Raw genomic sequence first — 26,940 nt, forward strand, 5'->3', positions numbered from 1 at the left:
AACATTTAAAAAAATTATGTTTTTTACAGATTTTCATAGATAATGCAATTTTTTTTTGTCTTTATGCAGTTACTCCCGCAGTCAAATAGTAATAGCTAGATTCGAGAATCCAATAAGCAATATTGGAGACTCGTGTGGTGAAACAAAAGTCAACAATGAAAGGTTCCTGGAATCAATTATGCCCACAAATGAAATGTGATTTTTTAAATTCTGAAGAAACTAGAAACTATCACAGATGAAATAGTTAGCCTAAGAATTAACTGAACTTGGATCTCAACAGTGAAGATGTTAATGAGTTGATGGAATTTCACTCAGTACCTCTGTCAAATGGATACATAATTCAGCAATAACTGAAAAATAAAATGCAATTGAAAGTGAGGAAGAAGAAGCTGATAAAATCATCAAGACTTTAACAATCAAAAATATGAATGAAGTCTTCATCCATCTTGACAATTTTTTTACTATCGTGGAAGAATGTGATTCCAATGGAGAACATGTATCCTAAGTACATAGGGTGATTGAGAAAGACACGGCATGTTATAGAACTCTTTATCAAGAAAAAAAAAGGGTGCTATTTAAGGCTGTAGTCGGTAAGTTGAATCGTACGGTTTGCCGCCGAATGCGTAAAATATACCACTTCAAGACAAAGCAATCAAAAAAAATATCCTGTTACATTGTATGTTCGTCAATTTTTACGTACTCTTCATACTTTGTTTGACAAAATGAGAAAGACAGAGATAGATAGAGTTTTTGCGTGATTATTTAATAGGTAAAATCTATAAATAGCACTCCTGACTAGCGTACTGCAGAGATAATGTAGAATTGTACAACTATCGGATAATCTGTGACATATGTTGATTTCTGGCTTCTGGGTAATTATGGATATTTGTATTTTCGAAGTTGACAGATAACACTGTTATGTTTTAATGAAAATGCACCATGTCACTAAAGTGAATGCCAAAAAAATAATGCACTTCATAATATTGTTTTCAAGAGAAAAATTATTTGATCTCATCAAATTACGTAAGTAAAAACATTTTTTGACAGTATGACATTTTATAATATTTTTCCTTTAAACTGATAAGTTTTTTGAATTTGCACTTGATCATGTATTTCGTAATAAAATTGGAAAAATATGGTAGATAAATTCTAAAAAATTAACAACATATAATGATAAAAGACTCGGCCAAATACCTAAAAATATTTTTATAGGTTAAGAATGTATTGTGTATATTATTTTAATTGATTTTATTTTCTTAGTTACTATTTAAGTTCAAAACCATGATAACTATCAATTAAGGTAAGCATTGCATTTAATCTACGTAAAATTTATAAATACATTTCATTCCAGGTGCAACAGACAAAAGAATAATGCAAAAGAATAAAGTCAAAAGGGTGCCTACCAACTTTTACACTAAAAACCTATAAAAGCACATTTAATCACCTATCTAAGAGTTGTGTATCAAGTTCTATATAGTAAAGCATGTATTCCACTCAGAAAATACTAAAAGGATGTCTACATAATCTTACATGAAAAAAACTAAAACGGTAATTCAAGCATTTTAAGAGTTTTGTGCATAGAGTGGAAACCTTGTATTGACAAAATACTGTAAGCGATTATTTTAATATGCATTGAGAAAATATAAATATGCTAAATTACTTACATAATAGTTTTATTTCTATTTTTACACCTATGTGAGAGTGACGTAAAATATTTTAAAAATATATACAAGTGTTTTAAACCTTTTCGAAGTAAATAGAATTTTGGATAGATCATCATCCCTATCACCTATTGGTGCATAAGGCATTGCATTTGAAAACAAAATACAGCGTATTTAATAATATATAACATGAAGGTAAGATGATCAATCCTGCAGTCCCGTGCCAGTCCAAGGAGAATTAAATATTGCAACGTAAAAACACATAAAAAAAATATTTCACTTAACCCTGCCAGAAATTGATCGTGGGACCGCTTGTAAGTAAAAATAAACAAATTGTGGAGGAAAATTTCATTTTTATTGAAAAAATACTAAGGTGCAAATGGTTCAAAAATATATATTATTGGGAAGAACCAGTAAAGAATCCCAATATTTTTGATAACAATAGATCGCTAGTTATTTTATGAAAAATACATTGTGAAAAAGAACTAAGAATATATTTCATGTTACAATGGTCTTGATTTAGGGGGGACAGGTTCAATCAAAGTTGTGTATCTGGAAACAGAAATTAAAAAAATAATAAAAGCAACATCTACATAAATTTAAAAAAAAAAAACCATTATAGTTGAAAGAGGGCGGAATTTCTAAGCTGATTTAGGTAAATATTTTTCTGAAACTGGTGAGTATAATTTAACTTTTACTGGTTGATGGGATGTTTTCGTTAAACAGCTTTTTTTAACAATTTATGACTTTATTGGGGGCAACTTTTTTGTTTTCGATAGCCTCGAGAACATTTGGTGGATCTCTGATAGGCATGGATCGTGTAACTCGGGGGTCAACAAGCTCTGGAAGCAAACAGTTTAAATAAAAAGATTTTAATTTTATGTTGGGCTCCGGTCCACACTCCAAAAAGACATATATTTTTTTTAGTAATATGCAACTGTCCTTGAACTTGGTAATACCAATCGTGATTCTGATTTACATAATACTCGGTATGGTTTCTATTTCTTTTCCAAAACTTAATTTTACCACTGTCGATGGCGGTTTCAACAGTCATAGTCATATTAGAAGCAGACGATGGACATTTTATTTCTATAATGATACCGCCATGATCCGTACTAATGTTATCTGGTGTGGCGCCTAGAAAACAATATTCACTATCAATAAACAGCCCACACTTCTGAAATTTGATATTTTCTTGAAGGCTTAATTGGTTTAATGCGGTCAGTTCATAATCCTGACCATATTTAATAGAAAAAATATTACTTAGCGATTTACTATATGGCATACTTTTAACTAACCCTGAACAACTAATTCCTATTCTTCTTTTACAAACTTTACCAAACCATGACGCAGTGAGTAAATTTCTACACTTTTCTAACCATTCCCCGCTATCTGATTGTAAAACCGTTCTTCTTTCTATCAAATTTCTTTCAGAATGATCGCCGATTCCATACCACTTGAAGATCCTGAGTAATTTTTAAAACATTCATGTTTTGGTGCCTCAATATTCTTATTAGTTGCTCTAGCACAAATCACACAGTATTTATTATAAACACCCATATATAGAACTTTCCCCGTACGAAACCCTACTATAGAAGCTGCGCCCGAGTTAGACGAGTAGTTGGTTTTGTATGATCTCTTAGACCAACACCCGTCAGCCACAACAGTTATCATTGGTTTACCTCATCAATTTCACCATTCGCAGTAGCCAGTTGTCCCTCTTCTTTCGTTGCCTCCTCCATAACTTTAAGTTTCGCAGTATCCCACCATTCACACACTTTCTTATTGATCTTCAAATACTTCCATTTACTCATGCAAGGAATTCCAACAGCAGCAGTCAACTCTTGCAAACCACTATATCCAGAACCGATACTCGATATTCCAGACACAAACGATTCATTTAAACTCATTTCATTCGATCTGTCCTTGCAACAATTTACAGAAAAACATAATCCACACATATTACATTTTAAATTTAATATAGAATTAAAGCCATGCAACTTTTCATCCACAATCACCATATTCGTTCCTTTGCAATCAAACATGGAAGAATGAGAAAATATTTCCTGGATTTTAGTGAAAAATTCCTGGATGTCCACAACTCTCCTGCCTTCCAACTTAAAGGGGTGTAATGGCTGTGCTAGCAGTTCTGGAACTAGCTGTTGCGCCTGAAATAATACAGATTAATTAATAATCATAATCCAATTTAGATTTCATTAGCTATTTTAATGTAAATACTTAAAATATTCCTACTTCGATATGAATACTAACCTGACAACCGTCATCTTCTAGAATATCAGTTGAAAGATATTTCGCTGGAACACCCTAAAACATTTCAATTTGCATATTACCCAAAAGGCAAATATAACCCTACTTATTGATAGTCAATATTTAGAAAATAAGGGTTATAATAATTATTATTTGTACTTTTTTATTGTGAATGCAGACAATTGGTAGAATTCTTTGTACTTTATTACTTAATTAATTATTGTACTTTATTTTTTTAAATATATAAGAGCGTATACTGTGACGCGTTTCGTCTTGTTAGGACATTTTCAAACGACGGAATGCGTCACAATATAAACTCTGGTCTTTTTAAACAAATAAAGTAAAATAAAAATTCAATAAACGTGTTTTATTTAGGGATACATTACCAAATTCAAACTTATTTGTACATTTAGTATTGTTTTGTAAAATGTTGTAGGAATTTTATTTATCTAAGTAAATAAGACAATAACTTACAGTGTATTCTCCACAGGCCTTAGTTAATTTGAGCTTTTTTGAATCCTAAAATAAGCAAATAATAAACTGTTACATTTATTTGTAATGGTGATACAATGATTTATGTAAATCAAATGTCTGTCCTTTGTATTCTAAATTTTAATACTAATAAATTAATCAAATCCAACTTACATTGCATTTCTCCTTTGGAAATTGGGATTGATTTAGTTTTCGTTTGGTTTTTTCGTTGGTTTTTTCGGCATTGTTATGATAAAATCGGTCACTAAATATTCCAAATTTATGGATTAAAGTATCACTCGTCTTTGATTTCTATAATAAAGTAATTCTGATTGATAGAAAATATTATTAGTCTGAGGCCGGCTAAGCAAAACGTCAAACCATCACAATGAAGTTGGCTGCGTTCGCGACATTGTAATAATTATATGGCTGTTTAGTGTACACTTTGTACATAGTACCTACCGAGTGCTGGTATGTCCTAGATAAATGTGCAATTTGACCGTTTTTGTGTACGAGTAAAATGACGCCGTTAATTGTTATTTGAATATGACGTGAAATTACATTTTTGAATGATTTATCAAATTCGAACAAACTATTCATTCAAAAAATAACTTGGTTTTGATCCTGGTTTAAATTGTGTTAGAAGGAACACAAAAATAATATGTTTCGAACTAAATTTTGTTTTGAAAAAGGCATTAAAATTTTGAGCACAGAAAACACGTCCGTCTGCGGCCGCTCTGAGGGCACTGGGGTGACAGTCCCTATTGCGAAGTGTTTTACCCCCCTTGTGTTGGTAGTCATGGAGTTTTACCCCCCTTGTGTTGGTAGTAATGGAATTGGTAGTATCGCATCGCTATTTCGAGTAAGCGCTACGCACTTGCTACGTACGAGCGCTGATGTCGCATCATGACGTCACACAGTTAGAAAAAGCAAATGGCGCATGTGTGAAAAACGGTTTAAATTTAAAACCTTTGTTAATCTTAAATCTACGGCGTGCGTGTCCTGTTTTCGTTATTTTTTCGGTTTGTGTCAGTCTTCTCACCTTTTCTCTTCTATTAAAAGCAAAAAGCGCGTGTGAAAAATGGTTTAAATTTAAAACGTGTGTTAACCTTAAATCTACGGCGTGCGTGTGTCTTCTCACCTTTTCTCTTCTATTTTTCTCGCCTGTGATAATTATAACAATGTCAAAAAAGTGTAGTATGCTTTCTTGCCATGTATCCGGGGACATCGTCAAACTATATCGCTTTGCCAAAATTAGACACATCACATAGTAGAATTCGCTATGCATTTCGCGTATGTCAAAGACATTTTCAGGCAAAGTTCATTGAGGGAAACTGTAGGCTACTTCCTGAAGCAGCACCGGCTTTATTTACTGAAGAACATATAGCCAAGGAAGCAAAAATAAAAATTTTATATACCACAAAACTGCGCTAATTTTGTCCCTTGCTTTGTTGAAAAACTCTCCCAAGGGTTACATACTCGTGCAGAAAATTTTTGCATCGCCTTCAAGACGAACCTTATATAGACTTCTTGGAGGATTGAGTTTCCGAACAGGAATAAATGCAAACACGAGCATTTTTTAAAAATATTAATTAATATTTAATAATTTCGCTGTCACCATAACTATCTTTTGGTGTGAAAAATGAAGGACTCCAAAGGCTTCTCGATTTTGGAATTGAGAAAAAGCCAGGTTTGTTTTTAAAAAAAAATTTAGTATTGCAAACAAATTATTTAGTTCCATTTGTAATGTCATAATTTTGAGAATATATATTTTTTTCTTATTTCAGATTTGCGGACCATGCCCTGGTTTTTATGATAAGGGAGATTTTTTATGATATTGCTTACTATTTCTGTGAAGGGACAACTCCTGCCATTGAGTTAAATGTATTCGGGAAGTGTACGCTGCTGTTTCAGACACTGGTTTTATTATTAAGGCCAGTATATGTGACCAAGGTGCAACGAATGTTGGAGCACTTAAATATTTAAGAGAAGAAACACGAAGAATGTATTTGATTAATGGGAAAGATTATGGTAATAATTATTTTTAATATTTTATTAATAAAAAACTTTGCATTTATACGTCAATCATGAAATTAATATTAGTTAGAAAACAAGGTTCTGGTATTCAAAATTACCCATCATCAAATGTTAACATAAACTTGCAAAGGTTTGTATTTACACCTAATGATGGGTGATGAATTCTGAATACCCAAGACTTGTGTACTAACTAATATTAAACTCGTATGTGGTGTATAAATACAAAGTGTTTTTTATTTAAAATTAATTCTACAAATTAATTTCTAAAACGGTAGATAGAATTATTTTTATTTCCTTAGTTTATAAATGCAAAATTACATTCAGATTTTCTTTACAAATATTTTAAATAATACTACTTCAGTTTTATATTATGTTTAATGTTTTATTGAAATTTGTTTGCAGATGAAACATTTTTTGAAATATGTAGTCATAAGGTTTTTATAATTTATGACCTCCCCCATTTGATAAAGGGGTTAAAAAATAATTTTCTCAATAAAAATACATCAACTGAGGCTAAAATTTCAAGTTGTAATGATTTAATTTTTGTGTATGAACGGTGACGCAAGGATTGGAGATGTGAGGTTATTGAAATCAATACACGATGCACACATTATACCTGATAAAATCCGAAAAATGAAAGTAAGCAACTGAGTGTTGAATGAAAGGACGGTTGCTGCTCTTCGTTTTGCTGCAGAATTTGGTATGTATCTAAATGTGCCGGATGAGATCAAAATATGAATTAAAAATATTTAGTCTTTAATAAATACTTGTTTTTTTCTATTTCAGAGTCATCACCCAAAAAATTAAGTTTGTTAGCCACCAGTGATGTCGTCTTATTCTTCGACAAACTCTCCGACAGTACAAATGGTGCTACCAACTTTTCCAAGGGTAAAATGAGATACATTACTACACCGCAGTCTACACACCATGCATTTTGGATTGATGCTATTAACAAATTGAAGAAAATGAAATTTGAATTCAGGAAGAGAGACGATTGTACCATCTCTAAAAAACTATATTTTGACCATCAAAGGTGTTCAAGGGCTCTGGGCAGACTTGCATCAGGCTGGTAATAAAAAACTAGTTCTGCGACGTCTCAACCAAGATCCATTGGAAAACTTTTTTGGTACAATAAGAATGTACAATGGAAAGAATGTGAATCCAACATGCAGAGACTTTGTCAACACTTTTAAGTCTGCACTTATTAGTAATTTTTTGTCGTCACACTCTCCGACACTTAACTGTGAAGACGATAGAGGGCGCATGATACTAAACCTGAAAGAGTTTTTAAGTTTCTCTCGTGATGGTCCCACATTACTTTCAGAACCTGAGCTCAATAATGAATCTAGGATGTCATTATCTAGTTTGTTAATAGCAGAATGCAATAGCATTACTGTGCATGATGTATCTATTTTACGCTCTCAACAGGAGAGAAGTAAAGTTGGAGCCCATGGATATTCTGCTGGTTGGATTTGTCGTAGATTGTTAAGTGACAATATTTGTGAGGCCTGCAAACAATCCCTTACTCAGTCAGAAGCTTCAATTCATCACAAATATGTATTGTTGAGAGAGAGAACTGGTTATTATTTAAAATTAGCATATAATAGCCTTCTGAATTTATTTACAAGGTGGATTGAAAGTATTAATGGGTATTTAAATAATCCAAATAATCTTATTCAATCAAATATCCATAAAAACTTGCAGTATATAATAGAGGAAAATTTAAATTTTGAGTGGTTATAAATGTAATAAAAGTAAAATTTGTAAAGCTGATTTTCAAATTACAACTATTCAATTAGACACAGGAAATAAATAAAATATTGTCAGGAAAATATGATTCTATTTAGAATGTAAGTAATTTTAGAAGTAATTTTACTTGATTCGAATCTAAATGTTTTACAAAAATTGGCTGTTGTAAAAAGCAAAAAATATTAATCATTAATTTGTATTTTAAAATCATTAATTTGTATTTAAGTAACTGTTATTTATTTACTCTTGCATATAAATACAGATGGTTTTTATCACATATTTTTAAATAAACAATTCTTATTGATCTATTTATTTATTTATTGTTGCAAAATGAATATGTTATGTATTTGTATAGCTAAAATACAGTATTTCTTTTAAATATGGACCTTTATTGTTCACATCATTATTGCAAATTAAATATGTTATGTCTTTTTTTAGCTAACATACAGTATTTTTTTTAAATATGGACTTCACTTTATTTGTTCAGTACACAAAATATGACATTTTTGCTTTTAATGTGCAATAAGTAGATATTATTTTAATAAGTAGCATTAAGCTGTTGCAATTATATTCTGAGATAAGAGCTATTCTATCATTTTTAAATTTTTCTGTAATCATAACTTCCAGAAAGAAATTTTGATGTGAAAAGGGGCTAATTATTTTGAAATTTTTTGTATTATATAAAGTTGATGTATTCTGAACTGGGAGTATGTGCACATTCCGTTATACTAGGATCCCTATTGATTTTCTGATCCCACTTGTAGCAAGATCCCACGGTATTGGTTGATATAGATTTTTATCCACATCTGTCAACAGTCATATATCTTTTAACAAGATATTATTATGGTATCAATAAAATAAATAGTCCAGAGATTGATTCTCAAAGTGTATTCCTTGTTCATTGATAGGAATAAGTCTAGTGTTCTCCTTAAAAATATTGTTTTTGTTGGTTACAATATTTTTGCGATTATGTCTCGATAATACAATACACTAAATACAAAATATAACAACCGTTTACAAGTGAACAATACAACACTGTTCTTTCCCAGGATCCAAGTGGAATTATTGTATTGTCCCAGAATATTGTCTTATGTGGTTGATGCTGTTTATTAGACAATATTTTCATATCTTTTATATTGTACTCCTGTAAATGGAACTTTAAGCTATGCATTAAAACATGCAGGATCCCGCTAATACGAGGATTTCACTGGATTGAATTTTTTTCATTCTGCAAAAACCTAGATTGAAAATCAGCTGCAGGGTTGGAAGCCCTAATCTGAACCACGACACATTATTTTTCTTTTATGCGTTTTAAAGTTGTATCAAATTTAATTTAAATGTAATGTTTTATTCTGAATAAAGACTAAAATATATACATTAAAACTATAAACATGTTATATAAGTATATATATATAGAATTCAAATAAGTTTAGCTCTTCAGAAAGTATTGTATTCCAATGTTATCTTTTTTTGTTGCATAAATCTGTATTATATCAACTTAAATATATCCATATATGTATTGAAGCGTTCAATTAGCATGTTTTTCTTTCCAGAACTTAAAATAAAAATTGTCATGTTTAAGTATGTGTTCCATGTTGGCGTTTTTTTATCCAACTTAACACTGAATCAAAGTTAACAACGTAAACTAAATTATTAAAAAAATCATGTTCCATATAAAGTGTCTTTTTTTTCATCTCCTCTGTCTTCAAAGCCTCTTTACCATTAATGATCAGTGTTAGGGCAAGTTTGCTTTATAAAAGTTTGTTGTTAAATGTGGTGAATTCACTTTTAAATCACAAAAAAGGAAAGTAAGATTTTTTATTAAATTTTATGGGTTGGCAATCAATTCCCAAAACTCATTATTTTCGAAATGCAGAATCATTAATGATAGAGAAGCTTTAATTCCTTCATAATATAAACTTGTAGTTTGATCAGTAGTAATAATTAAAAATCCGTGGTAAAAGTAACAATTTGGAAAAAAAGTGAATACTTCTGATTTTTAACTATTACTCATGATCAAGCTATGAGCTGTAAAAACTTTTAGGGAAAGTTTTGAATTTCCCGCGGATTTTTTTTTCGATGGATATAAGCGCCAACGTGAAATAGCGCAAATACAAAATTTGACCAATAGGAATGTGTTATTATACCTAAACGTCAATTAGTTGTTACGGCGCCGTAGTACTAAGTGGCAGATCTGAACTAGTAATAGTTCTACATTATCTCTGTCTGAGGGCCGATCTGAATGTAATAAAAACCCAAATAAGACATTGTTTAAAATTGAATATTACAACTAGAATTATCGTATTGAAAAAAAATAAAAAAATACAGTTCTATAAAAAAAGGTTTTAACTAAACTATTTCAATATTTTAAAATTTTTTATGGTGTTACTGATTGCATAATTTTACGTAGAAATAAAGGAAAAATTTATGTGATTTAAAATGCTTATATTTCTTTTCAAAAACAAAAAAATAAGATTCTGCCGCGGCCATCTCCTTTTTAAATTTATTATCTTCAAATCATTATTAAAAATTTAAGTTCAATACTTAGTCTTTATTGAGATCCCAGATTAATAAGCTTAGTCTAAATTTTGAAATTGCGTAATCTGCCGGTCTGAAAGTAATTATATATAAATAAAAAAATAAATTTAAAAAAAATACAGTTCTATAAAAAAAGGATTTAACTAAACTATTTCAATATTTTTAAATTTTTTATGGTATTACTGATTGCATAATTTACGTAGAAATAAAGGAAAATTTTACAAAAATTTATGTGCTTTAAAATGCTTATATTTCTTTTCAAAAACAAAAAAATAAAATTCTGCCGCGGCCATCTCCTTTTTAAATTTATTATCTTTAAATCATTTAAAGAAAAATCAGTTCAATACTTAGTCTTTATTGAGATCCCAGATTAATAAGCTTAGTCTAAATTTGAAATGGCGTAATCTGCCGGTCTAAAAGTAATTATATTTTAGTTATATGAAACTTTGAAGTACATTTTTTGATAGAAATACCTATAAAAAGTATTGTTTTTATCTCATACATAATTTTTAATTTTTTTTATTGCGCGATTTTTGACAAACATTCGTTTTAAAATGGCAAAATCGTATGATTTCCTAATTTTGCGTTCGTTTTACCAGACTACAGCCTTAACTAATTCTTGACAAATTGATAAAGGTACCACCTGAAAGCGCTTAAACATGACTCATTAACATAAATAAAAATTTTAAAAAACATTTGAAAATACAATTTTTGATGCTTTTTTTCCATTTTTAATGACTTTGGAACATTCAACGTAGCACACATTTTCAGGAACCAATTATATGCGAAAGTCGAGGGCCTACTGTAAATACAGAAGTAATTTCTCATCATATTGTGCAGGTACAATTTTTATGAGAATGATTCGCAACATGTTTCGCATACAACACCAAGTGTTCGCAATACAATAACTAAAAAACAAATATACTAAATAAATCATTTCATAATAAAAAATATATATTTGTGTATAACCTTTTTTTGACTTATTTGCGCATGTTTCGTTCACATATAATTGATGAACAATATCTAAACATAACAAATTGTGATTATTGTACCAATTTCGTACGTATTGTTTGTGAACCATAATAAATCAAATAAATTAGTACGTAATTTTCGAATCACTATTATGCATTATCTTCCACCATTTTGGTTATAACAGTACAACTTTTTTAAGAATGGCCATTTTGAATGTTAGAATATAATATATTTGTGAATATTGACCAGCTAATTTTTATCTAAACTCAACCTGACAGTGTCACAACACACTATCACATTTTTTCCATGCTCCTTGATCGTAAACCATGACTATGCATTCAGCAACTATCCTAAATAATTAGCTGCATGAAGTAATTTTCTATAAAAATTCAATGAGCAGTCAGAAATGTCTACATCAATACTGAGAGCATTATAATTTTACAGGAATCAAATCGATTTACTCTGAATTGGAATTTGATCAATAATATACATCACGGTCACTTAAATGCCAGGGAACCATTCTTAGAAAAATCGTACTATGATAAAGTGAGAAAGGGAATGGTACTTACAAAATATAATTTTGATTTATGAAGGATCAAAAACAGTAAAAACACATTCTTTGTGATGCATTCTCGCAACTTGCCTTTTATTAAATAAGTTTTTACGACACTAATAAGTGAACCATTTTAAAGCCAGCAATGGGACAGGTAAATAAAACTTTTTAATTAAAAGGTACTATGTAAATACAATTTAATAATACACAAAGATAAATATTTTTTTAATTAACAGATTATGTTCTTGTATATATACATATAACTGATTATGCAGGGATATAACCCATTAAGAAAATATTGTACTCGTAATTTGCAATGTTATTTAAAGTTTAGTGTATCAATTGAAAAATAACATAACTTTACATAAGAAATAAAAAATATTATGCATATTTTGACTGATTTGTTGAATTTTCACTAAATTATCACAATTTTTTTATAAAAATGTATGATGAGATGCCTAACATTATTACAAATGAAAAGAATATGAAACAATTTCAGAAGTCTCTTGTTTACTTTAGTAATTTACCATGCATATATATTTATATTTAGTAAAAATATTTTTTTATCTAGCACCTAACGTAAACTAACTTATAGAAATAAATAAAAGAAAACTTTGGAGGATTACTTCTCTCACCAATACCAATTACAAAAATATTGAAAGAATGTAAAAATTTAACGCCGAGTAATCATAGTAAGTTTTTCTAAGATTATAATTCATTATTATGAATTGTTTGAACTGAATGCAGATTCAATTAGTCAATTTTTACTGGTAAACTCCGTTTGATGAAAATCTAGCTTACATTTTTGATAAATGTGTTAGGTTATTTTTTTTAAATAATTTTATGTTTAATATGAAATTTAAGTGCACGCTAATGATAACAGAATTTCCTGTATAAAAAAAATGCCATCTCATAAAAACGTTTTCTGGGCGAGAAGAACGTAATAGGATTTTAAAGCCAATTTTTGCCAAAAATCTAAATAAACAAAATTAATAACACATTATATCAAATATGTAGATTAAATCGAGGAGTTTTTTCACAAATTATTTTCCAGGAAAATAATTTGTATAAAATAAAAGCAAAAAGGTCATGAAATAAATTGAAATTTAGACTCGATAAACATTTTTGTTGTACCTCTTAAACATTAATTGAATTTAGAAGAAACAATTCTAATATATTTAAACTGACAGAAAATAATATTGAATTTTGTGGGTGCTATCATAGAAACACAAATAAAAAATCATTACCGCAGATGGACTCGGGGTTTTGCTTTTACATAATTCACATTGGGTATCGCACAATTCAAAGTCAATAGTCTTAAAACTTAATTCAACAGCAAAGAAATGATCGCTATTTGGTGAAAAACAAATTATAGGCTGGCCTCGCCTAAATTTTAATATATAAAATAATTTCAATTTATTGCATTTAATTAAACATACATTGTTCAAGATTTAATTCCTGCATAAGTTGGTGTTTAATTGAGCATGGTATGTCGGTCATAGATGTTGCGACGTTGTTCTCGAACTTGCCGTTTCCATTTATCTTGTTGATGACCGACGCGATTGAGGACATTTCCTCTAGTACCCATGGGGTGAGCAGATCCACCAGGACTAACGGAGCCATCCTCCTTAAAAATGAAATGGTTTTACACCTTCACCAAATATTTAAAATCGTTTATTCAAAAAATATATCACATTTTACATCTTATATAAGGCACATTTTTGCTATCACAGACTTAAAAGTTAACAATAATTTGATAAATTCTTAAACTAATACAAATCAATATAAATGATATGTGATTTCTAGTACATAGAACAGAGGTCGGCATTGGCAGGACATTAGAAATTTGTATTTTTAAACAACACATGTTTTTACTATCAATAATTTTGCTCAAAGCTAATTCTGATTAGCAGAGTTGTTTATGTATCCAGGTAATGATTAAATAAATTTAGTGTTCACAGTATGTAAATGATATTTATAGTTTAATTTTGTTTCTTATGTGTTCACTTTTTTAAACCATGAGCAAATAAATTTGATGTCAGCCATCTTAAATATAAAGCTGTGATACATAGTAATTATTTTACTCTGCTATTAGTATTGTTTACTGACTTTGTTCAAAACTCTTTTCTTCTCATAATAAACTAAATGTAAATTTTTTCTAAACTCCATAAACAGCACTCGATTATAAATCAACGGTACTGACTTAAATTTCAACCTTTTAAAAAATATTTATAGGCAGAGCAGATCATATTTTCCTTGTCATCCAATGTGATAAGAAAAAATATGACAAGTTTGCATTTTGTAATAAATAACATGGTTTTTACTGTAGTTACAACGTAAAGAATTCTTGCCCTTACAAAATAAAATTAACTTACTTTTTTATAAACATTGGTGATTATAAATAATGCTCTGTAGGAAAAAAATTCCGACCTCTGAATATTTTTATGACATTAAATTAATAAACTATAATTGAACACTCAGTTCGGTGAAAGTAAATGCATTCTTACTTCTTCATTAGTATGTTCTTGATACGATGATTTGGCTCTCTTGTTTAATAGTGGATCCAGGCAAATCAAGAATCCCATGTACACTACGAGAAGCATAATGCTCCAGATGACGATGATAACCACGACCTGTAGATACAAAAATATGAATTTTATTAAAGGAATAAAAAATACAAGAAATAGGAGCATTAATTTGGTCAACATCAAGAGAAGATAAATTTATGAAAACGATATTGTGAACTGGGAAAAGCTATTAAAATTTAACAAACATTTTAGATATGTCTTTATTGTTCGTACATTTGTGGGGTTCATAGTCCATGATCGATGAAACACCCACACATGCTAAATAATTTCATCTGAAATATAGTTATGACTCCAAGAAGCAAGTCAGCATTTTCTATTGAATTCTTTTAATTCTATTGATATTCTGCAAAACACGAGATCAACGTTCTGCAGTGCATTAACATCGTCCCTACCATGGAGATATGAACAACAAAGGAACAAGGCCTATAAACAGACCACAGGGCGTGGTAACGCGCGGCAGTTCAGTTCAGCATCAGTCGGTTCAGCCAGTCCAAAGACTCAGCTCAACACAGTCACTCAGTTCCAGCATGTAGTTCAAGTGCATTCTCCTCAACCCATCATCGCCGCTACGCTCACGCTACACAACCAAGTGCTGTATCTTATTTGCCATGTAATAAATACGCATTAAACAGCAACCTCGTGTCTTCTGTCAATCTCTAACCAGGGTTGAAGCTCCACCAACTTCAACAAACTAATCCTACACATTGATTATTTAGGTTTACAGCCTCAGGTAAAAATAAATATTAAAAAATGAATTTGCATTATGTATTTCAATTAAATGTTTGGCCACTATACAACAATTGTCATCAATTCTAGAGTTCATATTGCGATAATACTGTGGTTGTATTTTTAAAACTTGTGTGGTTGGAGTAACAATTCACAATGTTGCAGTATCGTGCGCTGAACTAGTAATGATTTAGCAATATTTCCATGTAAAGGACGTACATCTCTATGGACCGTAATTTATATAATTTATCTGTCAGTAAAAGTAATACACAAACCTTTATAATAGTAGTGTTGCGGTTTTCATAAATGCATTCACATCGGGGACAAAACTCTTGTTCTCTTCCTTTGATCTCATCACCGACACTTGGCAATATAACACCATCACAATTGCTGAAAAAAAAAAACTTTAGTCCGAGCGAGTCTAGAAAAAACTAAAAAGTCATCTGAAGTTTTAAATATTTACCATTTATTTGGTGGGACGTTGGCTATGTAAAGCTTGCGTCCGGAATGAGAACTTTGAGTACTATTTATCACAGCTGAAGGACTTGGACAAACACATTTACAACGTTTGTCTTCGTATGACTGGGCCTGAAAACAAGAAAAACGAAAACATATTGAAAGACTTATAATCGAAACAACAACCTGAATATAAAAAGGCCATTCATTTGTCGACAGTTTAAGAGTAATGTTTGAAAAACAAACATAAAACAGTAATTGGTAGTTCATACTTATACACGAAATTATTACAATAACAAAAAAATAAAATGAAAGTTGGCTTACTCCAATCTGCGACGCAAGAAATACCGTCACTGAGAGGATAAGTACAAGTTTATTACTCATCATTATAAATGCAATCACCAATTTGAAAAAAGGTTTACATTTATTAAATACTAACTTTACAAATAATTTGATTATCTTATCAATATAACCGTAACAAAATGACTGCCTGAAAAATGACGACGATCAATGACAAGACAAATGACAGTAGTGACCACAGACTAAATAATGAGATATCTTTAGTCTGTGGTGACAGCAAAAGCAAAGAGGAACGATGACCATAACGCGCAAACCAAGACCAAAACATTTGACATAGGGTAAATCAAGCAAAGAGTGCGCACGGAACAAACATTTTATTTTCAATTCAATAATTTTCATAATGAAAAAACAGACAAAAAATCACAACCTTATGAAAATACTACATTTTTGGAAACGAAATAAAATGTTTTTGGTAAGTGAACTATAAAAAGTATAAAAAAATAAGCAATGAAACATAATTTCATTTTTCTGCGTACTCTTACCTAGTATACTAGAAAAGAGTACGCACAACCATAATAAAAATAATGTGACCTCACTGGGGTTACCCGTTCCGAGGACACTTGTTAATTTGTCTTTTACAAATTAATTTGAATTTAATGCTCCAAAACCAATGTAGTTACTGCACTCATCGTGCAACCACGTTTCACACCTCAAACATTGTATCCAATCCACTTCCAGTGGTTCAACGTATACCTCTTTGCAATAAGGGTAACGGAATACTTGTTGGCTAGTTTGATCATCTGAATTCTTTGGTCTATCGTCAGTTTTTGGTTTATTGCCTGCTTTTTTTTATTTTGCCAGTAATTTTTTGCCATTCCTTTTCCACCTTATTGATATTTTTTTTTTCTTTTTTATTTTCTAATTGTTTTTTGTGAGGAAAACAACTCGTTAGTACTTCAGAACATTTCTGTATTTTGTTTTCTTTGCATTCAATATTTTGGTAGTAAGTTTAATTTCAGATGGTAGCAAATAGGCTAAACCAGCTAAACATAGTGGTGCCATAATAGGAACAACATCTGTTTCTTGATTGTTATTATTAGTCATATTAGTCGATGGCCATAGAGTTGATGGTACTGGCAAATGCATTACTTCCGGCGGAGCGAAATTAATACCGCTAAAAAACGTTGTCATTGTAAAGTCAATTTCCCCAACTTTCAAAAGCTTTCATAGCCTTTTCTATAAACACCACCTTATAGTAAGTAGATCCAAATATTTGTGCCACATTGACTTGTTTGATAGCAAAGCCAGAGTAAGTGACTTGCCAGCTATCACAAGCTAAAGCATAAGTTTTTTTAAGGACCCAAAAAAGCCTGAATCAACACTCTGCAGTTTATGAGTAGTGTATGGTGCTAAGCTCAAGAGAACTACTCCAAATTCTCGAGCCATTTCAATAACGACTAAGATTAAATGTAACGAGAGATTGTGTAAAATTAATAAAGCATGTGTTTCTTTAGTAGCGTAGAGCATTTTGATAAAATGTTAAAATCATTATAAGAATAATTCAGAGTTTATGTACCCTACAAGAAGCAAAGAATCCCCCGGTAAGTAATTCAGTAACAATACGCTTATTTTTTTCATACAAGCAAAGAGCATACGCATATGTACTCTTTGCTTAGGCACCAATTTGACGACATATTCGTGACAAAAACAAATACACTTGAAAATAGTTAAATTATCATTTTAAAAAACAAAATAATACACTTGCCATAATAGTCCTAGTCTTGTAACAGATAATTTTTTCTTTTCGATTTTAATATAAAAACCGCAAAAAAAAACATAAAACGGTTTTTTATAAGAAATACAATTTGAACGGCATACCGATTGACAGTTTGGACCACCTATGAAAATCGTAGTTTTGTAATTTGAAACCACCAAATAAATTGCGATGCGTACTCTTTGATAGTGCGTACTCTTTGCTCGCTTTACCCTAAATAAGAAAGATACTGATGACTTTCTCGTCTATGACATTTCAGGAGCATTCCGAAATTTCAAATTTGGAGATCCTTCAAAACTGTGCGCAGCGCGCATAAACTGAAATATTGTTTTCTTTCCTTTTCCACGTTATAAAAACATAATTGGATTCAAATTATTTTAGGACATCCAAAATTTTAAATCGCCAATTTATATTACACTAGCGGACCCGAAAGACGTTGTCCTGCCCAAACGTTGACAAAATACTTTTCATTGATAAGTGGGTACCTAGATATTTGTTTGTGATGAAATTCCAAAACTAAAAATTGTCAATATTAAAATAATATTTAATTTAAGTAGGTACTTGTTTACGGTTTAATTCCAAAACATAAAATAAATATTTTTTCAAATATGGCATTCTTTTTGCAAACGTCAAACTCCGGTCGTCTCACCAACAAAGGGGTGTACTTATGCAGGAATACGATTTTTAAAAATGTATTGAATTTAATATTATTTTAGTGTCATTAAAAATCCAATAAAAATATTTAAATGGGTAGACATTATAAGGAATTTAAGGAAATAATCTGACTGAGATCCACAAAAAACAAATGCTGTTTGTAAACATTCAAAAACAAGATTTTTTTATACACAAAAAAACAATATCTTTAAATTTCTTTACAAATGAATTCTCCTCGAATGCAACCCTGGTAGATCGACGAATAAAACATTTATGCTCTTAACTTATTTTTTACATATTCGATTGAAGATTTTAATATCTAAGAACACGCACAGTGCAAAGATCTATATTTTTCTAAAAACCGCACGTAAATCGGTTAAGCCGTTTAGGAGGAGTACGGTGACATCACACCTACAGAAGAAATATATATATACAAGATATTAAATCTAGTTAATGTAAAATTTATTTTTATATTTTCGATTTCTTGATATAGTCTGCAATTTTACTGGCAACACTTACGAAATTTCCATTTTGTTTCTTCAACAATCTGACAGATGGAAAAATAATAAAAATTTTAAGTGATGCATTAGCTACTTACACATTCATTTGCTAATTACACATGAAATGTGATCCCATCCTGTTTCTTTACTAACAGTATTTCTACACTTTAAAAGGACACAACACAGCAAAGAAACTAATGGGTCAAAACGTAAACCGACTCATTTATGAGTAGTTTAGTCGCCTTCTGTTTGATGTGCGTATGCGGTTTCTGGACTATTCTTAATTCTATGCATCCATCCATTTTTTTGTATACGCATTCTCGCCGAATGCAACCCTGGTGATGAATAAAAAAACATTTACGCTCGTAACTTTTTTCGTACTTAATAAATTGTAGATTTTATGAGGTATAAACCTTTTCGTGCCAAAGATGTACATTTATCTGAAAACTGCACGTATGATCGTAAATATCCGCTTTATGTAAAATAAATTTTGTTTCTTTTTTTAAGTTCAAAGTTCATTTATTCAATAGCTTTTATTAAATGACCCTTTACCTTTCTACTTTTTCCGTCAATCAATGTTTCCGCGTGTAAAAAAAAGTAAGAGAATTTTTTTTAAATAATACAATTATATTACGTTTTTTTTGTTATAATGAAATTTTTCGCGATCTGGCAACATTACGCGGCGACTTCACGCATGCGCGCAGCGAAAGTGGGGCAAAGGGGTTTTTTTTTGGATACAGTCCGATTTATTCAAATATGATTCTACGCTCATTCTGAACTATTCTTAATTCTATGGAGACAGGTTATGATCCTGTGGTTTCGGACTCCGAATCAGATGGGAGGTTCAAATTCTGTCCTACCATAACTTGTTCCCCATTTTATAACATTACTAAATGTAAATGGCCACTAAATTAAAATATTTTGGGTAAAACTTAAAAACGCAAATATTACTTTGCTCAGGATAGTTTGGAGTTAGATTAATAAATAAAAAACAGTTTTTATAACTAAATTGAACCCAACCTATCTTAATCTAACCTAACTTCACACAGCAAAATAAATTTTAAAATAAAACTATTATTATTTTTGTATTCAAATTAAGAAGTCTAAGCGACGCCGACGTTAGCCTTTTCGTTAAATGTTGCTTTCAACATTTTGGCTGAGAATCACTCAATTAAATGCCGGCATTTAATGAACAGCCGAGCCGTCCAATCGAGTGGCTGATTTAACTATTTGGCTGCGACATACCTAAATACAAATTAATTGAAGTCTTGTTCATAGGCTCATTGCTCTCCCGCAGAAGGACAATTGCTGACCTCACTCTGCACAAAGTGATAAGCACCATAATAGATTGCCCAAAACTACTGTCCCTGATAAACTTTCGTGTACCCACAAGGACCACCAGACTCCGACACATGTTCCAGTGTGAGTACAATGGGACAAACTTCACCCACCATTCTCCCCTCCCCTAGTGAGCATCCACAGAACAGCTAATAATTATGCTGAGCTGCTGGACTTGCTCCACACCACTCCTGCTGCTATCAAATTATCTATCCTATCCATCAATTGGCTATCACCTCAATTCTCTCATTTTTAGTGTGTTTATATTCATCTTTTCTTTATTTCCTTTTTCTTTTTTTAATAAATTAATTACGTGTTTAGTGTAATGGTTACGATTAATTTATTTTTGTTATTTTCCATAATACTTTATGTTCTTTTAACTGTGTACTGTAAGAGCCCTCTAGGCGGTTATTAAATAAATAAATTAATTAATTAAAAGGCCCGCGCCAAATACCAACTACTTTTTTAATGTTTTTTTTTAGTATCTACGCGTGTGTTGCCCAGTAATGTGCACATAACGCTTGTTGATTATTAAGCATGTCCCAAGATTAATTTTAGATAAAAAAATAAACCTCGTTAAGCAAGTAAATAAGGTACTGTCGATGTGATCCTACAGCAAGAGCAGGCATTTAAGAAGCAAGCGGTGTTGTCTCTCCTGACTCGCGATGTCACACTTGCAATTTCCGCCTAGATTATGCTATATACATACCTTTTGTTAATAATATACTTTGTTAATTTGAGTAGATTTTAAGAATGTTTAGATTATGTATTACTCATTAATGCAAATCTATTGGGGCTTACTTAAGCCTGTTGATTGGCTTTAAAAAAGTAAACCTTTTGTAAAATTAGCTACAATGTTTCTTATTAATATATTGTACTCTTATTGTATTGAAATTATGGATTTAAAAAACGGATTTAAATACTTTCTTTTTTCATGAATAGAATATACTTTTACTATAATTTTTCCATTTTTAGTGCCAAGAAATTGTGTTCTAATATCAGAACTAATTTTTTAACTTATTAATATCTATTGTGTTCTTCCAGTAGCCTTTATTTCAATTAAAAATAAAATGTATACCCACACACAGGTCACGCCTTTGTGGGTTTTTTTGTGTTAATGTAACAGTTGTTTTGTGTATTTTCAACTAATGTAAACCAATTATAAATGCAAAAAAGAAATTATATTAAATAGAAAAAAAATATGTAAATATATGTGGCGGAGAAAGTTCAGAAAAAATTTCTTCGATTTCTGTACACGGGAAAATGCGGATATAATCCATGGCTCTATCCTTAGAGTCAAAATATGCTATTGGCTAATAGAGTCGCCCATACGGACAACAAACATTCTATGATTACCAACCATAACGATTAGCTACAATAAACAGCAATACAACGAACCGTTGGTACTCAGGTCAAGAATTCCAAGTGTCAACCGAAATCGTCCATTGCACGTTTGTTGTTAAACTAAACCAAAACCAAACCAAAAATTTGGAACGCTTTTGTTCGCTACAGAGCGTTCGTGATAGAGCTAAAGGGCTTCTCTAGCGAATTATTACTCTGAGGCTCTTCTACCCTACTAAGTTTTTCCAAGGTCTATGTTTGGTTACAACAGTTACATATCGATTTACAAGTGCTGGCGCATTCACAAACCTCACACAAACGCATTTTAAATCTAAAGAATGGTGAAGAACTTGGATATTTACGTTATAATAAATAAAAATCGACTATGGTGAATTGCAGTATGTTTGGTTGCAGCAGTAGGAACGTCAAGGGTGTTAAAGGATTCAGTTTTCACAGGTAATTGATTCTGAAAATTTTCCCATGATTTACATTGATTTTTGGCATTTATTGTCCCGTCACATGTATTATGTTGCTTAAAAACTTTCCTTATATCAACATATTTACTTCAGATACTATTTTTTCTCAATTTGGGAGATACATTTGTGAATTAAAGTATGTTTACTGTTGATAATGACAGTTGATTATGGGCAAAATGTCAGGGCCGCACTAAGCATACATATGAAGTTCAAATTTTACTCGAAAATAGCAATGGTAACCTTTAATCGCATTTAAAATGACGTGTCCAAATTTCAGGCCGCTACGACTCGCCATTTCGGACGACACCCATACATTGAACATGTATTAATATATTTTCACGGTTAAGAATCGCAGCAAAATTCAGACGACCGCAGGAGCATCCCGTGTACCTATATTTATTACCATATTATTAGCAACAAACAAAGCAATAATTGTCTCTTCACGCTCACGAGCGCGAGAGAGATAGATATTATTTTCATAACGCGTATGTCATACCATGCGCTTATTTACATATATTACACAAGCGCAATGGATAAATGTATTGTTTGCGCCAGCTCTTCCTAACAAACCTGTACCAGGGCCCCGATTACAATGGGAAGTTAACAGAGTTATTTTCGAATGTCTATAATGAAAAACGGATATTTGTGTATGAAAATGAGTTTATTTGCATGAACATTTAAAGTTTCTTCGTCGGTGACCTATAATTGAACATGTTTAGAAGAAGAAAATGTGTGCATATTCTGCTTTTCATGCAGAAAACATAATTTAACTTTGTAGATAAAATTAAAGATAAATGTTAACTTGCCTTTGTAATCGGGGCCCTGGTTTTATTGGTCACTTTAATTGTGTAACATTCACCATTCCGTCTATGTTTGAACATCTGTGTCGCTTCAATTCTTCCATCTGATAATTTTAATGAAATTAAAGACCTAAAACCATTATTGATTTAGATGAGATTCATCTGACTGAATTATTAAGATTTCTTGCTAAGAATTTCATTGTGGTTTCTAATCAATTTGTTGATCAGTTTTCAGATTCGTATAATAAAGAATTAACATACTATGAAAAATAATATTTACAATGTAAAACCAAAGAAATATGACTGTTTTCAGTCTTTCATCACCATTAGAAAATGTTCAAAAAGGCTATAAAAAATGGATAGTGGAGCTGGGTAGAAGTAAAATGTATTGTCTCATTCGCCCAAACCAATATTGAATCAACTGCTCCACAAGTGTATACACCCTATGTTAGGTTTTTGTTCTTTCATTGTGTGTTTTGTAATATAAATAATATAGATGTACATCAATTAATTATAAACATAAATATGTAGTGTTTAAAACTATTTAAACATTTTGTTAACTATCTCTGTTTATTAAGTTAGTCTTCTTTGTTTATTCTCAAATGTTAAAATATTAAAAAAGCATATTGTTAAGTGTCCTCGGCACGGGTAACCCCAGTGAGGTCACATTATTTTTAGTATTAATATAGTTTATAAGAGAAAAAATATGAATAAATAAATTGATTGATGAATTATTAAGGGTGTATTGGGCAATACATTGGTACTGAGTGTATCAGCCATAATTTGAAGGCAAGGTGATCAGTCAAACGCTTCGGGCATCCAGGGACCATGAACTATTGCGGTGAAGAAAACTAAATATTTCGCGTCGACATTGCCGGAAATACAACCCGTGTGATTTCAACTCGATCGATACTCCAAGGTAAAAATCCTGAAAAGGAAATCGAGTGGAGATAAGTCCGCCACATGGGTTAGTGATTAGCACGTTAGTCAACGGTGCCAACGATTCCGTTTTACATTCCTGACAAGTTCAGTGGCGTTAACAGCAATATTTGTCAGTCTCCGGGCGGATGAAGAATACAGTTAATTCTGTGTGATATAGAACTAAGAATCCTTGACGAGTGTCCTCAGAAAAAAAACTCAAATAGGAAATCGATTAGATAAAAATCTCAAAAATATTTATTTACTATGGAAATTGTAATAATAAAAATACGTATTTGGTTTTATCCCACTTTTATTTATATTTTTTACCAGTGACCGGGTTTCGTTGTGACTGACATCGTCAGACTGGTAAAAATTTGAAAAAAAAACAAACAAATTTCTATGTTATATTTAAATGCAAGCAGGAGTTGTAAATCATAATTTTATGTTATTATGGAAATGAAAGAGTTTAAATTAAGTATAAAGTAATAACAATGAGGAAGTTCAGTGTCTTTTTTCTATTTTTTATTTGTTAAAAGACTACAAAACTAAGTCAAAATTTTTATTTTTTTTTACATATCGTATTTCAGCGTTATGAATTTTTTGAAGTTTTGTATTTCTGAAACAACTCCACGTGTGACGTCAGAGGTTGTTCTCTGTTAGTTCTTGCCATCGGTTTGTTTACGGCTAGCCAACCGGAAATCCTTCGCAGCTCTCACATCATTAGTTGGTTTCACAGATATATTAAATACCTAGATTTGTGAAGTGGGTGTGGTCTTGTGTCAAACATTAGTCAAAATTTAGAATACGAAATTTGATCAACCCCTGTTCGGTGGTTGAATTATATGAACCAGTGACGTCAATCAAACTAGTGCGTTTTCATTAAATTATTTTTATTATTTTTTTCGTACATTTTCAAGAAACTTTGCTGTACAATTGAATGCTCTGATTTTTACCGCGCGCAAGAAAACATTTTTTGTATCTAATTTCCCGAAGTTTCTCATTGTATGAATTTAAGTTTTGTTTGAATAAATAAAAGTGGAATAAAACTGTATACGTATTTTTATTATTATAATTAAAATGCAGTTCCACTAAGATATGTCAGTAGAAAAACTAAATCTGCGATAGAATCATAGTATTTTTAATAAATACTAGGTAAAAAAAAAATTTCATGGATTAAGACCAATTACAGAGTTCACATTCATATTTACATATTATGAATACAGAATGAGAGGAGAACAAATTAAATACCTCAATAAAAAATATTATAAAATGAAATAAAAATTATACAAAGGGAAGAAGACATAGTATAGTATCGTCCCTACTCTCCTCTCTTCTCTCTCTCTTTCCATGAACATGTATGTATATTAGCACTCATTAACTTCAAGGTAGGACGAAGGACTCGTCAAGTACTATAATGCTATTCTGAATCGACTCCGTGTACTCGGCAATAACTATTCCAACGTTGCTGATATTTTTAAACATAAAGTATAGTTTATAAAATTCAACTTTATTTAATAATTTAAAAAATGGTGAACGGTAATTCACATTTGTTAAATCATAGACAGCGCCGTGGCGCAGTTGGTTAGACGGCCAACTGTGAAACTGGCGTCGCGAGTTCGATTCCCGCCGCAGGCAGAGACGTCAAAATACATTAAATGTACGCTTTAACTGTCGCATGCCCATTCATATATTTATAAAATAAATTGACGATAAATAAATAAGGTTCTTATTATTATAATACATAATTATAATTAATATTTTTCAGTTTCAAGACGAAATCCAAGAAAGGTTTTATTCTCAATTGGTCTGGGTGTTGTGGTGTATTTTTCATTACCTCCTTCCATATCCCCTCTGTCCCACCTGCGGACAAGCCTAAAAATAAAGGCTTAGCGGGATATTCCTTTAAAAAAGAAACAGTGTCCTGTATTTTTAATTTTGTGTGGGTACTATTTATTGTGTACCATCATCATCATCATCCGTACGAGTAGCGCTACAGCCCGTTGTGGGCCCTGGCCTCCTCCAGAATTTGTCTCCATTCGTCCCTGCACCCTGCGGCTCTTCACCAGTTCACCATCGCTCTAATGTCACTTTCCACATTATCATCCAGCTATCTTAATTTTGGTCTGCCTCTGCTCCGTCTGCCTTCCGGAGTGGTATAAAGAACCTTTTTGTGGTACGGTTATCATTCATTCTGTGCACATGGCCCAACCATTGTAATCTTCTTATTTTGATGAATTGTGCAATGTTGGGTTCACCATACAGTGCCTCTAATTCACGATTAAACCTTCTCTTCCACACTCCGTTTTGGTTGACAGCACCAAATATATTCCTTAATACTTTTCTTTCAAATACTAATACCATGTTTTCATCTCTTTTGGTACCATTGTTATTATCTGTATACTTCATTTTTTTTATTATTTCATCATCCTAATGGTGCACAGGGCACTGCATTGGTACATCAATCGCAGCGTATCTTGATCATTTTTGTTACATGGAATTGTTCAGAGACTATGAGATATTCAGGAGTGAAAACACCCCTTTAAATAACTATTTCATATGAACCATACCGGGAATCGAACCCGAGAATTCTCGCATGGTAGGCAAACGCGCTGACCATTACACAACGAGGCCGACTTTAACTTAATAATTTCAATTGTTATAATTATGCCTTTTTTTATTGAGATATAAAATAATTTTATTGCTCTTTGTATTTAATATATTTATATTTTGTACCCCTTAGAAAAATCATTTTCTTTAACAAATTAAAATTTTTATATTTACACATTGTTTTATTTATTTTAATTTTAATAATCTATA

General features: G+C 31.1%; 1 protein-coding gene and 3 long non-coding RNA genes across 4 annotated transcripts; 2 read left to right on the forward strand and 2 right to left on the reverse strand.

Moving 5' to 3' along the window:
• The first annotated feature begins 764 nt into the window (after positions 1-764).
• LOC148277432 (uncharacterized) lies at positions 765-1,663 on the forward strand. The gene is made up of 2 exons (XR_015823474.1): positions 765-1,023; positions 1,352-1,663. It is a non-coding gene; the product is annotated as an uncharacterized LOC148277432 (long non-coding RNA).
• A 331-nt stretch (positions 1,664-1,994) lies between these two features.
• Positions 1,995-4,814, reverse strand: LOC148277433 (uncharacterized). The gene is made up of 4 exons (XR_015823473.1): positions 4,575-4,814; positions 4,404-4,448; positions 3,933-3,986; positions 1,995-3,829 (listed from the first exon to the last, which is right to left on the reverse strand). It is a non-coding gene; the product is annotated as an uncharacterized LOC148277433 (long non-coding RNA).
• Positions 4,815-5,282: 468 nt separating this feature from the next.
• Positions 5,283-8,342, forward strand: LOC148277434 (uncharacterized). The gene is made up of 4 exons (XR_015823475.1): positions 5,283-6,090; positions 6,188-6,431; positions 6,840-7,137; positions 7,224-8,342. It is a non-coding gene; the product is annotated as an uncharacterized LOC148277434 (long non-coding RNA).
• A 3,972-nt stretch (positions 8,343-12,314) lies between these two features.
• On the reverse strand, positions 12,315-16,556 carry LOC148277435 (uncharacterized protein CG1161). The gene is made up of 5 exons (XM_088232878.1): positions 16,344-16,556; positions 16,027-16,151; positions 15,839-15,953; positions 14,757-14,882; positions 12,315-13,876 (listed from the first exon to the last, which is right to left on the reverse strand). The coding sequence occupies exons 1-5, from the start codon at positions 16,404-16,406 to the stop codon at positions 13,724-13,726; spliced, it is 582 nt and encodes a 193-aa protein (XP_088089004.1). The 5' UTR covers positions 16,407-16,556; the 3' UTR covers positions 12,315-13,723.
• Positions 16,557-26,940: the final 10,384 nt, after the last annotated feature.

The sequence above is a fragment of the Micrasema longulum genome, unplaced genomic scaffold (assembly GCF_059751315.1).
Source record: "Micrasema longulum isolate JH-2025_06_02 unplaced genomic scaffold, ASM5975131v1 h1tg001033l, whole genome shotgun sequence".
In the NCBI taxonomy this organism is placed as follows: Eukaryota; Metazoa; Arthropoda; class Insecta; order Trichoptera; family Brachycentridae; genus Micrasema; species Micrasema longulum.

What these genes read in the sequence shown, in the direction of transcription:
- LOC148277435 (XM_088232878.1), bottom strand. Translation starts at nt 16,406, where the DNA reads ATGATGAGTAATAAACTTGTACTTATCCTCTCAGTGACGGTATTTCTT. An exon ending in GCAACACTACTATTATAAAG is followed by an intron (nt 14,883 to 15,838) that starts GTTTGTGTATTA and finishes TTGTATCTACAG; the next exon opens with GTCGTGGTTATCATCGTCAT. An exon ending in AAGAACATACTAATGAAGAA is followed by an intron (nt 13,877 to 14,756) that starts GTAAGAATGCAT and finishes TTCATTTTTAAG; the next exon opens with GAGGATGGCTCCGTTAGTCC.